The sequence below is a fragment of the Rhododendron vialii genome, chromosome 7a (assembly GCF_030253575.1).
Source record: "Rhododendron vialii isolate Sample 1 chromosome 7a, ASM3025357v1".
In the NCBI taxonomy this organism is placed as follows: domain Eukaryota; kingdom Viridiplantae; phylum Streptophyta; class Magnoliopsida; order Ericales; family Ericaceae; genus Rhododendron; species Rhododendron vialii.
In genome coordinates this window covers 33,634,687-33,650,068 of record NC_080563.1, presented here as the reverse complement: position 1 = coordinate 33,650,068, position 15,382 = coordinate 33,634,687, and the positions used below count along the sequence as shown (strand labels likewise).

Below are 15,382 nucleotides of genomic sequence, written 5' to 3'. Positions count from 1 at the left end.
TGGAAGTCTTTTCATTCGCAAGATATCCCAAGTAAAAGTCTATATAGCATAACGTTCTGATGCAGAACGAAAATATGACGAATATATATTAATTACATGTTATTTTGAGTTTATTATTTTGTTAGAAAATTTTGTTTTAGTTGCTGCTCGTTTTTGGCAACCTTATATTTCCTTCTAATATTTGATTTCCTAGTCAAAGAACAAATTTTCATTTTTGGCAATTTTCGTTAATTAATTGATTCGGCTTCCTTTTTGGACAAATCAATTACGGTTAGGGTTTTTTTGCCTATATAATAAGTTGTAAGTCTTCAGGCTAAGGGGATTATTGATTTTATTGAATGAAAAGAGTCTAGAAAGGGTTTCTCTAACTTTTACAGTTTGTATCCATCTTTGTTGCACGATTGTCCGTAGCTTATACGGCGCCCTGCATCACATTCATTTGAAAGAAAAAGCAGGGTCTTTCAGGTCAATTTGAGCACACCTCAAATTAATTCCTATAGCTCATCCTACAGCCATTTCACATGTTTATTGCAAGTGAGCAGTGGTGGACTTGGAAATCTAGCTTGGTGGGGACACCTTAGACACATTATTAATCTTCTTCGCAGAAAATTATATTTCTACTCAACCACAGTAAGATAATACTAAACTACGTTTATGACGCATACATTTCACAAAGTATTGAAAAATGATCACAAAATCTTAGTCAAAATTATAATTTAAAAGCATGTCTTATAATAGAAATCGATAGGACTTTAAAATGATCGAGATATCAGTGACTTTTTTTTTATTTAATGACCAAGTGTTCAGTCCAACTTACATGCACCTCGATTAATTTGGGAAGACCATATACCCACTTTTATAGCACCTGAGAAGTTTCGAACCTGAAATCTTAGAAGGGGGCAAACTCCTAAGTCTCAAAACTTGACCACTAGGCATGTTTTTTCAACGACAAAAAAAATAAAGAGATCAATAAATAAAACTAGAGTCTGCGTGTGCAAGTCAGATTTTGGCAAAATTTACCCAATGGCTTCCTGTTTATTGTTTATTGTTGTTGATGTTACATGTTTACCCTTTTTTGCACGATGAATTGGATTTAAAATCTTTAACTTGCAAGGACTTTTATGAGAACTTTAAATATGAGCCAATTTCAAATGGGAGTCCACACCAAAAGGTGTTCTTCCTTTATGAGATAGAATAGATAGATGTCTGACTAATTAACCGCACAACGAAAGTTGAAGAATAGAATTAGATTTTGTACATTGTGTTTGTTAAATACAATAGTAGACTTGCATAATTATGCTAAATACAAACGACTACTAATATAATTTATTATTTTTAGTGAGAGCACGTGACTCCACATGTCTTCATTTAAGTTCGCAGGCGGCCGTAGGTGTTGATGGCAAGTAAGTTCGCTACTGTGAATTGAAATTAATATTAACATTTGAACCTTCTCTCCTGTATCCAAAATTTCAAACTACCACCACAATAGCAAAAGTGCATTTCTTTCCCAAAAGAAAAGAGAAGAGCTTCTTTAATTTGGGAAGTCGAAAAGGAGATTCTGGGAACAACCCTTTTTTTTTCCAAAAAAATATTCCCGTTTGGCAAATGTGACCAGGATTTGAATTTGATCTGATTTGTGAAAGGATGCAATGGACCCATCATTAACTACACGTCTACACCCATACCTTATTTCATATTTTGCCAATTTGTGGGACGCACCCGCAGTTATTATACTCCCTTCGTTTCAATTTAATTGTCCTTAGTTCTATTCTAACAGAATAAAAAATTAATGATACAATACATGACAAATAAGACACATTCTACTAATACTGATTACCTTGATCTTATAATGTAGTCACCAAATTATTAATGTTATTATTAGCATATAAGTGTGGTCGGGTTTTCCGAATTTATGTTTGTGTGGTGTGAATCCAAACTCTTGCTCCGGATTCCAACTCGAAAAATAGTGTCCGAGATCAATCCGTGCTCTCTTTCTTGACCGGATGTCATTGCAACCAGCAAGTCATCGAACCCTAATTGTCACCCACATGAACGCCTCAGCATGGACCCTGCCGTCTTGATGGTTGGGTTAGCCGTTAGGCAGGCTGGGACACATTTCAATCTAAACCCTACGGCTTAGCTCATACAGGCATCTCTCGACGGTTCATCTAATCCATCTGAACTCTACTAATCAGCTCCGTATGACCGCCCCGGTGTAAACCTCACCGTCGTCTTCACCGGGGGCCTACGGTTGGGCAAGCCTGGGACCTGCCCATTGACTCACTAATCATATGGATTCCCCCAAGAGGGCCTCTGGCGCGGGGAGGTCCACCAAAGTAATCTGAACTAGGCCTATCTAATATGGGTCCAGACGTGTTTAGTCTCTCTTCAATGTGATGTCTCTTATCACAGTACAGCGTCATAATTCCACCATATATTAATATGGTTGGTGTACAATGGGAAAGGGATCCTTCCATGGCTTGGACCAGGGCTTGTTTGTGGGTTTTTTTTTGGCCCATTTTAATGATTTAAATTGCGAACTCATGAGTAACGTCAATCACAAAAATAATAATAATAATAAATCACGTCAATTGTATACCGACAGATATAACTTTCAAACACATTTATTTTGCGATATATGGGTATCAATCCAGTATTGCAATCTTTTTCGGCCTATTTTAATGATCTTAATTGGTATATCAGATTGAGTGGATTACGGTGGGATTGATATCTTCCGCGAGTACTAAAATGTTAACGGTCAAAAACGTCAAATGGTGTGCTAGGAAGGATCCAAAAACGAGCAAGGAGATTCATGAACCGGAGAGGATCCCTTTTCCTATACAGCGTAGTGCATTACAATATAATCTTTCGATATTGCAACGTGTCAAAATCAGTTTATGCGTCCTCAACAAAATTTCGAAGGGCAAATCCACTGTCCACTAGCAAGGTCCCGATTATAACCCGAAAAGAGAAGTTACATATAGATTATCCTGAATTGACAGTACTTGGGGATTTTCGAACCTATGACTTCTAGGAAAGAAAATGCCTGGCTATAACCAGAGTCAGGTGATGTTCCACTTTTTAAAAAATATATATTTTGAAAAAAAAAATATAATTTCAAACTCAAATATAATGAAAATAAAAAATATTTTTTCAATTTTTTTTGCACCGTTTAAAAGATCTTAATAAGATCTATATTGATAGAAAAATTATTTACGTAAATACATGATTTTTGAGCTTAAAATTATCTTCTTTTTCAAAAATTTACTTTTCCACAAAAGAGGATGCACAGCACATCACAAAATTTATATCTCCACAAAGAAAGAAACCAATAAAAGACTAGATAAGAAAAGGACTTTCTGAAATCCATGGTGTTTGGCAAATTGTTTCAAATGATTCAATCATGCACGGCATGTGAAAGCTCCTTTATTGTACTCATTTTCAAATGGAAGAAAAAGATGCACAACCAAACGTTTGATTCCAGCCTGCCATGATTGTGATTTTATAACTCCCATGGTGTATAATAGGGGAGGAGCCAGGCATCAGATTCACTCACTTTTTTTTCGAACAATTCCAAACCAACTTACGCGTACTTCGACTAAATCTTTTCTGATCCGATCAAAGGCAAACCATTCATACCGAGACTAGAAGATTCACAATAAAAAAATTTATTGTGTCCTAACCATGGTCAATGGTGGGAGGAACAAACCTACCGGACTAAGCCTCGGGGCTGCCATGGAAAGTTATGGCCACTTGTCAAAGTAATGCCTGTTTGGTAGTCTAGAAAACATATGGAAAAAAGCCAAAAAAGAAACTTAAAACTTCTTTATATACCCATATATAATGGGTCCGATCTCCTTTGTTTCGAAAACTCATGTGCCTCTATGTCAAGAGGCTAGAAAGGGTCCGATCTCCTCTGTTCTGAAAACTCATGTGCCTCTGTGTCAGGAGGTTTTCTAGCCGTTAGATTGTGTGATTTTTTTACATTTCAAATCCAACGGCCGAAAAATCCCTCAGCACAGAGCACCGATCCTGCCTCGATGATCCTGCCTCGATATAAATGGGGGGGCGAAGCTTTGATCATTATTAGCAAGAAAAAAAGAGTAGCTTTTAAAAATTACTCACTCTAGGTCCTCTCCAATTTTGAAAAATACGGAGTACTTGTCAAAACATCTTTCATGTTTGAGTGTTTTCTTGGATTGAACTAGGGACATTTACCACCATGAATAAATATACTAGGGAAATGACAGCTATTCAAAGACAACCTCAAAAATGACTGCACAAGGGAAACAGGGGTGTTAGGCCCCATTCTAGAAATCATCTTAAAAAATAAATAGCTTATTTATATTTTTAAATTTAAAAATAAAATAAATAAATAATAATTTTTTATTTTTTTTGCATCGTATAAAAGATCTCATTGAGATCTTCCAAACAAAATCTATATTGTATATTTTTAAATTTCAATAAGTTCATAATTTTTGAACTTGAAATTACCTTCTTAAAAAATACTCCGTAAGAACTTTTTTTTTTCGGGACGGAGCCTTATTCAAGGTGATGATGCAGTTTTATTTTTATCAACTGCAAAAAATAAAAATAAAAATAAATGAAATGAAATGAGCCATTCAATTTCCAATGGAAGCCCTGAAACTTCATTCCAAACTCTCTCCCCACTTTTTCTTGTTGCCCGGCAAGGCCGGTACATTTTCCCTACAAAGCTATCGGCACTGATAGCAGTGCCCCTTTTCCTTTTCAATTCTTTATTTCATTTCTTATGCTTTCCTTGTTCCCATTTTCCTTCATGAAGAGGAAAACAGAAGGGGTACAAGTTCTTAAATTTCAAAGAAAGACATAAAAGGCCTTCCCCATTAGTCAAAATCCCCTTAAATATCAGGCATTTAGAGAAACCATAATAGCTCCATTTCAACAACTAAATTAATGAAGTTATAGACAGTTTTGAAACTAAAAGAAAGTAAATTATGCCCTGAATTGTTGCAGAATTATCACCATATCTAAATTTCCCCATGAATTACCAATAAATTACAAAATCCAACAAATTAGGGACGAACTATGTCTCAACAAACCAATTACTTCAAGAAAATAGACTTAACCCAAGAGGCATTTGAATTTTTTTTTTTTTTTTTTTGGGATCTGAAAAGGCATTTGATTATGACTCAATACAAAAAGGTCATATATGGATTAAGCAAACAAACACAAACCCATCAACCCAAATGTCATGTGTAAAAACCCGATGTAAACTGGCCCACACATCCGGTTATTTAAATAAAACTAATATAAGCTATGAACCAAAGGTATTGTATACGTACTAAAGATCTTTTACAGATTCAACACAGATATGAGATCTATAACAACAATATCTTCATCACCGACAACAAAAGTATAAAAATAAAAAAAAATAAAAACATCACCAAATTCTCCCTATTTTCCCATTCTATAACAAACAATCCCATCTCAAAAGAAAAAATAGAACATAGAAAAAAAAATTTAAAAAAAAATACTCCCCCGTCCCTCTTTGTTTGCTCATATTTACTTTTTGAGCCATCCCAAATTGTGAACAATTTTCCAAAATTAGCAACCACAAAAGATCAAAGTTCTGATTTTGCCCCTTTAGTTTTGAGGTGAAGGAAACACTAAGTTTAACACAAAACCAAGCAGAAGGGTATTTGTGGAAATCTAAATACTTTTCAACCCGAAAACTTTGTCACTAAAAAATGGAAAATTTCCTTAACGAGCAAACAAATTGGGACGGACGGAATACTTAATCAGAGAGGAAAGAAAACTAACTCCTGCAGCGGGTAATGGCACTGCACCCACGGGAGTACGGATTGGCCTGTGCACCGGCCCGGCAGTTGTAGTACGAGGCGCCGCGCCGGGAGCAGGGGACGTTGTTCCTCGAGAGCGCACCGTAGCTGATGTACTTGTTGGTTGCTAGAATGCGCCGGCTGACTTCGGAGTCGAGATCGAACTCCCCGTCGCCGTCGGCGAGGCACTCGGCGATGGTCCCGCGGCAGCCGGATCTAGCGACCCCCCACCCAACCAGTTGCTGGTCGAGGTCCCCGCCCGCGACGACGGCGTTTGATAGAGAGGAGAATATCAGGGTTGTGATGAAGCAGAGGATGAAAGCCTTGGCCATTGCTCTTGTTTTTCCTCTCTGGCTCCGTGTGGATACCTGAACAAGAAGGTAAGCTCTTTGTGCTAATTTTCTCTCTCTAGGTTTCTCCCCCTCTCTCTCTATCTCTCTCTCGGGCTGTGCTGTGCTGTGAGAGTTTGTTTCTCTCTCTGGAGTTGCGGGCAGCGTGTATTATATCTACCGGAGAATGATTAAGTGACCCTGTTTTAGTTGTTATTTACATAATTGCCACTCCACTTAATATTTTTATGTTTTTTTTTTTTTTTTTTTTGTCTAAACCGCGTAAAACATACTCCTAGTACTTAAAATTTTTCAACAGTCTTGATATGAGCAGTATTAGGGCTGCCCGCAAATCGGTTCGGCTCCATATTCGATTTGCTCGCGGCAAATTGTCATTTTTTTCATCTGTCAACCGTCCATGAATGTTACTTCCTCCGTCCCATAATATTTGTCCGATTCGCAAAACGATAACGTAAAAATAATACAATTTTTGCAAGACAAATTCAGTTTTTTTTCCAAATATTTACTAGATATCAATGAGTTTTTTTAATTTATGAAAAAAGTTTAAATTTTTTATTGAAAGAAATACATTTTATTTTTTAGTCCTCGTTTTGCGGATCGGACAAACATTTTGGGACGGATGGAGTATTTGGTTGGTTCGGTTTGCCTGTGGTTTGGGAGGTTTAGGCAAATTTGAGTATGCAATTTATTTTTTTATACACACCAAAAATTTGAAAATAGAGCTCCCAACTTCAAGTCTAAACATTTATCCACCCTAAAGTCCAAACAAGTCTAAAGATATGAACAATAAGAAAAAAATAACGGTCCCGCCGTCTGAGATATGAACAACAAGAGAGGAAGAAGATCGATATGGATACCTCAGAACTGGGAATTTCAATGCTTGGCCTCATATTTGATTGGGTATTCCTCCGAGAAATAGATCAATTGTGAACAAAAATAACACCTAGTCACTAGTTTCGAGTGAGTGAGTGAGAGAGAAAGAAAGTGGCAACGATGGAGGTTTGTTGGAGAAGGAAGAGGTGGTCGGAGAGAGGCCAAGATGGAGACTGGAGTGGAGGGAGAGAGGCGGAGCAAAACTTGTGGCTGTGGGTGAGTCTGTTCGAGCAATTTAGGATTTTAGATTAGGATATTCAATTTGCTTTTGTCTTTTTAGTCCTTTCACGACATTTTTTATTTTTTATTTTTTTGTTTTGGGCAGACGGTTCTATTTGAACCGCTAACCAAACCGATCCACTAGAATTGTTATATTAAGATCCGTATCCGTCCTTAACCTACCTCAGTTTAGGTCATTAACGGTTCGGTTTGTACGGTTGAGGCGGATCAATTATTGAGCTGGGCAGCCATAATGAGTAAATACAAAAGGATACATATCTATGTACATATTGCCTTTGGGCCCTATCAAAAAGATTGGAGCCCCTCATGTCTAAATTCAGGAGTAAAGTTAAATGTTTTATAAACGCCCTCCGATTGAACTGGTTTCTTACAAAGACCTAAATAAATATTTTCAAAAAAAATGAGCAATTTCGATTATCTTTTTGGCACCCGAAAAGGGTCTGACAGCAATATGTAGGCGTGGTTTGTACCCCTTTGTATTTACTCATCTTGTTCTCGATTATCAACGACAGGTTTGTGAGGGAAAAAATTAGGGTAAATTTCCCTTACCTCCCCTCAGGTTTTTGACAATTACAAACACCTCCCTTTCACGTTTTTAAAATTGCACTTACCTCCCCAGTCAGAGTTGTCGGGTAACTTTTGCTAACAGAAGTTGCACTTTTACTTTTTTACCCCTTCACAAATTTTTTTACTACAATGTTATCCATTTGAATAAATAAATAACTCAAAAAATACAAAACTAACCACCTTAATTAACATTTGACCAGTCACCTCTTCTCTATATGGAGTCTCAAAAAATAAAGTTTTGAAACTTTTTATTTTCATTTATTCTTATTTAGTTCTTTACCAAATTCCTTAATCATTCTATATATGGAAAAGTATAAAATTGAATCAAAGGTAATAAAAGTTCCTTAACAAGTACTGTAACAACTAAATAAATCCAAAAAAATGTAAACATAGTTAAAAAACTTTTTTAGTAGTTTCTTTTTTCTTTGTAGCAAAAATTAATTTGAGATGCCAAATATTGTTTTTATTTTTTCCTTGGCTCAAAAAAGTAACATACTAACTTTAAAGGTGGGTTTTAAAAGAGTTATGTTTGGTTATTTTCAGAGACTTATTTATACTTATACAAGTTGAGGATACAAGCAAGTTTTTTTTTCCCTGAAAACGCAAAGAAATAAATTTTCATTCGTGCCAAACTAAACTTAATTTCACATAAATGCCAAAAATTTATACATGTGTAGCCTGAAACCAGAAAAATAAATAAGTAGTTGATTAATATTCCAAAACCACCACCGTATCTTAGAACCACCCATTCACTTATTACAAATCTATGGACTTTAAAAATTTAAAAATTTTACTTTTTTTTTTTGGCTTTTTTTCTCGTAGTTAGTGAACCTTTTTAAACTTTAATTCAATTATTTTAATTTTTTAGTTTGTCTCAATGAGTAGAATAAAAAAATTAAAATACCATGGACCATATTTTTCAAACTTTAAAATAACCCCAAAATAATCAAAATAAATTGGTTTATCTTGTTTATTTAATTTAAATTGTTTTAGATTATAATAATTTTCAAATTGGTCCATATTTTTCTACTTCTTAGATTCCTCTTATGTAGAGAAACCAAAAAAAGTACTCCGTAATAGTTTTTTCTCCCAAAACTTAAAAAAGTTCAAAAAAGACAACAAATTAAAAAGACGTCACTTTTGGCTAGCCCAAAATGTTGAACATGTATTCTCTATTGTTGGTGTGTACATATATCATCAACATGTGGTGTTTCGATATATGTTTATTGCACTTTTCAAAATGTAAAAGAGAGAATAAAAGGCTAAAGACAAGAGATGAGGGCAAAATGGGAAATAAATCTCCACTTTTGGTTGACCTCACCAATTTCCATCATCTTTAGTGACAGCTGACTAATGGTTGGGGGTATGTGCAACCGACAACTAAACCAGAGGGGAGCTAAGTGCAATTTCTAAAACTTGAGGGGAGGTGTCTATAATTGTTAGAAACCTCAGGGGAGGTAAGTGAAATTTACCCAAAAAAATTATTCAGGACCAAATGAGATAAGATATAGGGGGGTTGGGTTATGATGATCTTGACTACAACCAATTGGTTCGAGTTTCAACATCAGAAATGCGAGCCATGATAATTGTAGTGGGAAATTTGAATGGAGAAGGAAAATGGAATTTATTTCTACACTTCAATTTTTTTTTTATAATCACACTTTTTTTTTTTGGATTTTAATGTTGAAAAGGAAGTGTGAAAAACAATTCCCTTTAAAAATGCATTCCTAAATCTATACTGTAAGCAAATGTAGTTGGACTCAAAATACTCCAAACCCTTGCTCCTCGATTATTACCATTTTGATTTTTTTTAAAATAGAAAATTTGAGAGAGATAGAGAGGAAGCCACATGGAGTGTGGAGTGGGGGATGGGGTGTGAATAAGGGTGAGAGATATATGCATACATATTAGTTTATTAATTTTTAGATTAGCCCACGACAGATTAGATTTCTGATTCTGCCCTTGAGCTAAAGAATGATAAGTAAAAATCATATTTTTTGGTTTTTCTTGATTTGCTTTGTTTATCCAACATTTTTACAATTGCAAATTGATTTGAACACTCATGAGTCTCCTAATATGAAACTTTATTTTATATTTGTCATTTGTAGTAATTTTTTCTCACGAATTAGTGGTCAATATATTTTTTTTAGTGACATGTCTTAATTTTTGTCACCTTTACCAATTTGGATTATGCATTTTCCACTTTTAACATTTGGCCACAACTTTTAGAATGTATTATCCCAAAATACTACATAGTGAAAAGATGATTGAGAATTAAAAGTTATAGAATTATTTACGCAATGATGTTTGTAGATTCTTATTGTGAATTCGATCAGTTTCCTTCTGCAAATTATCATCCAAAAATCTTTATAAATTTTGATTATAATTTATAATTTTTGATATTTACAATCCATTTATAAAGAAATGCTAGTTTACTGAGGGTGTATTCTACAAACTAAAATATGTACTTATTTTTTACATTCAAGATGATATATTGTGAGAAAACGATTTGTCTCATGAATAATAAGTACTTTAAAAAAATAGTAAGGCTGTTCGGCCAAATAAGTCACTTGGCTTATTTTTTTGTCCTTATTTAATTTTTTTTCGCATTTGTTAGTTTTTAGTCAATTTTTTTGGGGATTACTGCTTCTTCATGACAAGAGGAATCTAAAAAGTAAAAAATTAAAATCGAAATCTAATTTTTTTAATAAAGACAAAAAAAATTGGATTATTGGCTTATTTTTGTCTTTATTAAAAAAATAGATTTCGATCGTAATTTTTTACTTTTTAGATTGCTTTCGTCATGACGAAACAATAATTATTTTTGTCTTTATTAAAAAAATAAATTTCGATCGTAATTTTTTACTTTTTAGATTGCTTTCGTCATGACGAAACAATAATTTTCAAAAAATTAACAAAAAACTAACAAATAAAAAAAAAATTAAATAAAAACAAAAAAATAAGCCATTTTGCTTAGCGGAACGGCCCGTAAGAATCTCAGCGGAATTTCTCTTTGATAATGGTTGTCAAGCATTTTGTTTTGGTTGCTCTGTAGAACTTTAAGGGCAACAATGTAAATAGATCGAAAACAACGCCGTTATCGATTACCAGGAAGACATTTTGGTTGGCTAGTGTACAATGATGTTGTGCTGTTGCTAATATGGCGTTCGACAGAGAGGACGAAGAAAAGGCAAAAACAAAAGGAGACTGCTTTTTGCACTTTGTTTTTACTACTCCTTTATTTGTACTTTTTTTTTTTTTGTTGTGTGTGTGTGTTATTCCAGTTAAATTACAAGTTTTTCTTTTCCTGTGTGGAAAATAAGAAAGAATTAAAAAAAAAAAATTAAAGGTTCATTAAGAATTTTATGTATTTTACGGTAAGAACAAAAGAAGGAAGTGGGGGCGCTGCTATCTCTTAGGGGCAGCACTCCGGTCTTACTCCAATGATCGAAAGAGTTCGTTTCGTAGAACTCGTCGAGTAGTTCAACTATGCAAAAAATCAGCTCAATTGGATATCATTAAGTGCCTGATTGGAACATATATAACTCTCGGTCCATGGGTTACGGTGGATTTGATCCAGTGTTTTGGATCCATTCTTTTCAAGGTAAAAAGGTTCCGATCAGACACTTAATAATATCCAATTGAGCTGATTTTTTGCATAACTATTCTACTCAACGAGCTCTACGAAGCGAACGTTTCTGATTATCGAAGCGAGACTGGAGTGGACCCACAGCTCAGACATAGCCGCAGCCCCACATCCGTAGATGAGAAGGGTATCTCTATTCTCTAGGGTTTGCTGAAAAAACAAAGAGCCTGCTGCCCAAGAATCTAGCTGTTGCACCGAAACACGTTCTCTCTCTCTCTCTCTCTCTCTCTCTCTCTCTCTCTCTCTCTCTCTCTCTCTCTCTCTCTCTCTCTTTATCTCTACACATATACAAGCAAGCATCTAACTTGTTGGCCGAATATAACAAGGGAGGGTTGAATTTCTGTCTCTTTCATACCACTATGTTTGGCTTGAATTTGAAGAAGGTTTTTAGGGTGATGAGGGGAGAAAAAGACAGTAAAACGAGAGTAAAAATAATAGTCATTTGGCAACCGGAACAGAGAGTTTGTGCAAGTCACCAAATGTGTTTCTTGTAATGAGATTATGTGAATAGGTGATCCTTATTTAGTGGAGTAACTACTTTCATTTTTAAAAGAATTTGTATATTCCTTATAACAATCCCATCTCATTATAAGCCCAACAAATTACATTTGGATTTTTTTTTTTCATTATGGTATGGTACACAAAACCATCTAATGGTCCTCTTGACAATTTTACATGTAATGTAGTAAAAATATCACTCCAATATATGTATCCATATGTAGGTCTCAGGATATGAGTAGCAAATTTCTAAGTAAATAAAGTAGATATGTATATTTGTAGTTGTAGAACGGAGATTAAAAAATGAGAATTTGAAAAGCTCATCTGGAGAGTGAGATTTGAATTTTTCATTCTCGAGTTTGTTTTAAGTTATGCATTTTCGTAAATTTGATTGTCAAAAATAAAGGCCAAAGACCCAAATTTTACAGATGCACATTGATGGGAAAAATACAGTACCGATTAAACATTAAACAGGGGTCCCTATAGTTAAGGCGGCTCATGATCTGGATTGGATCGGATTACTAGAAATTCGATGATTGAGCTGCGAGTCATGGTTTTTTGATTTTTGAATTCTGGTCCAGACCATTAATCCATGGTTCCAATCCAAAACGTACGGATTAGATTGGTTCGGACCGGTTTCACCAGAAATTTTTATGCAACCCTGCCTGTGTTGCATGGATGCACTATAGGGATGTAATACGCAATCGGAGGCGTCTAATATCTTTATAATCGATGGTTCAGATTTTAAAAAATATCTCATATTCAAATTATCAAAAGTATTTTTGGACGGTTCAGATTGAGCACGACGTTTCACATGTGGTGAAGCTTGAAACTTGGTCGCTGGACTTCTTTTTTCTTTCTTTCTGTTGCTGATGATTGTTTGCAACTTTCAACCTTACCATAATAAACTCCACAATCAAGGAGTAGGTACTAATGCTTGAGAGCCCCATTATTCTCATCAGATAAACAAGACAATGAAGAACACTATGATGAATGTTAGTAATTACTAGCAGACACTTTTAATCAATAATTAACACCACGAATTAGTCAGTAAGTACAACTATAATCCTTCTTTAACTACATAATGGAATTTCTGAGAGGAATGCATAACTACTACCAAAGAATGATAATTTCAAAGACTCTTTGATTGCTTCTTTTTATTTTTAAGTTGAAGAACGTACCAGAGAAATGGCAGGGGTGTCTGAATAATAATTAAAATACATGTTTTCAGTTTTCTTCATATGCCAAAAAGTAGTATGAGTTAGCGAAGAGTTAATATTGCCACTTAAAATTTAACATGACGTATTTTTAAATTGTCCGATCTGTGAGTCTAGACTAAAGTAATCCTGATTCGACCGAGAACACGGGGTCCATTGTGATAAAAAAGAAAAAAGAAAAAAGAGCATGTCAACTAATGTGATATATATTTGAAGAAACTACAAGGATGCCAAGAGTAATTTATCCTTTGAAATACTAGAAAATAAAAGTTGTGGAGTAAAAAACAAAAAGGAGACGCAAGGAGGATCACAAATTAGACCGCGTTACAGCATCTGCAATGGTAATAATCAAAATTAATAATCAAAATATGTCACGTTAGCATTTGATTACTCATTTAATTCATAATTAAACTTAATAACATCTACCTCCACATTGGTTATTTTTGCATCTTCAACCAAAAAAAAACCTTACAGTATACAATGCACATTTGTTCAATCGCAAACGAATTTCAATCACGCACCCAACCACACCAAGTTATTCGTCTCGATGAGACGATTCCATTGTAAGATTTTTTTGAGTTATTGAGTTTTGAGTTTAGTTATTGATAAAAGTTGTTAAGTTTGGTTATGAAATGAGTGAAATTTGATTATTTTGCTAAAAAACTTTTAATTTTACTTAGAGCCCGTTCCAGAAAAGGAAAAAAACTCTTATTTTTTAAGAAGACAATTTCGAGCTCAAAAATTTTATGTTTATTGAAATCTAAAAATATGCAATATGGATCTTGTTTGAAATATCTCGATGAGATCTTTTATACGATGCAAAAAAAATTAAAAATTTATTTTTTATTTACATTATTTTTGAGTTTAAAAATATAAAATAAACTGCTTATTTTTTAAGAATATTTCTGGAATAAAGCTTTGTTACAATGTTTGATGTTTTTGAGCATTATTGTTAAATCAACGAGAATGCTCTTAGAAGGGAGCGCCAAACGCCGTCGTCGTTACGTGCAGGTAGCCGTTTGAGTGTGGGCCCCGATAACAGAAGGGTCGGTGTTTGCGCGTTCCAAAACATATTCTAGACTTTGTTGACACAGCTGGATCTCCTTGGGATTAGAAAATAGACCAATAGTTTGCTATTTTAAGACATTATAATATTCAATTTTTTGCTAAGCTAAAAAAGGCGGAGGTGGGGGCGATTGGGTAGAGCGATCCTTCTTTAGGTGTGATCATAAATACTCTAGACTCGGACGGGCGATTGGGTAGAGCGATCCTTCTTTAAGTGTGATCATAAATACTCTAGACTCGGACAGATCCCGAGAGAGAACAAAAAACCGTAACAATTACCGTCGACCTATCAAAGGCTAATGAGCCAAAGCCGAACAGAGAAGAATGACTGAATTCGAGAAGATTACCAAAACTCAAACTCGATACTACCTACCTCACCCAAATTCAAAGTGAGCCAGCCTTGACCGCCTTCATGAGTGTTTACAGTTTTCCATTCAAGGAGGAGTTTTTTTTTTTTTTTTAGACAGCCTGTCTCAAGTTAGGCAGTGGAGTCGGTGCGTGTGCAGTCCGATCATTTTCGACCCCATTCTGGGAGTCTAGTTCAATGATCGACTCGTTCATAGTGTAGCGCTCATCAAGTAGAAAAATTTCGTGAAAGGTTATATCTATCGGAAATCGATTAGTACTTGACCGATGTACTTTTTATCTTGAAAACAAAATGAGTTTGGACGCACACGATTACGACTTGAAGAATCCACTTTTTTTAATGACAAATATGTTACGATCATCCGTCGATCTGTATCCTCTCGACATGAGTTTTTACGCGATTATTCTATTCGATGAGCTCTACAACACAAACGATATCGATCGTCTAACTGAACCGGAAAATGAGGTCGAAAATGGCTGCCAAATTTAGAGGCAAGCCCGCCTAGAGAAAGACATTCCCGCATTTCATTTCTTTTTGTTTCGTACTACGGAAGATAGAGAAAGACATTCCCTCCCGCATTTCGTGGGCGATGATAGTAGAGGAGAGTAGATCGTACGCCCCTCGAATTACTAGTAGTACTACTTCGTTGATCTAAATCCTAATCTATTCCTCTTTTGACTTTCTGCACATGCTCTACTCTACTTCGTTGATCTAAATCCTAATCTATTACTCAGGCTCCG

At 34.9% G+C, this 15,382-nt stretch overlaps 1 protein-coding gene across 1 annotated transcript; it reads right to left on the bottom strand.

The window, feature by feature from the left end:
• Nucleotides 1-5,292: 5,292 nt before the first annotated feature.
• On the bottom strand, nt 5,293-6,293 carry LOC131334422 (protein RALF-like 33). The gene has a single exon (XM_058369426.1). The coding sequence runs from the start codon at nt 6,149-6,151 to the stop codon at nt 5,798-5,800; it is 354 nt and encodes a 117-aa protein (XP_058225409.1). The 5' UTR covers nt 6,152-6,293; the 3' UTR covers nt 5,293-5,797.
• Nucleotides 6,294-15,382: the final 9,089 nt, after the last annotated feature.

Coding starts and splice junctions, on each gene's coding strand:
- LOC131334422 (XM_058369426.1), bottom strand. CDS start 6,151: ATGGCCAAGGCTTTCATCCTCTGCTTCATCACAACCCTGATATTCTCC.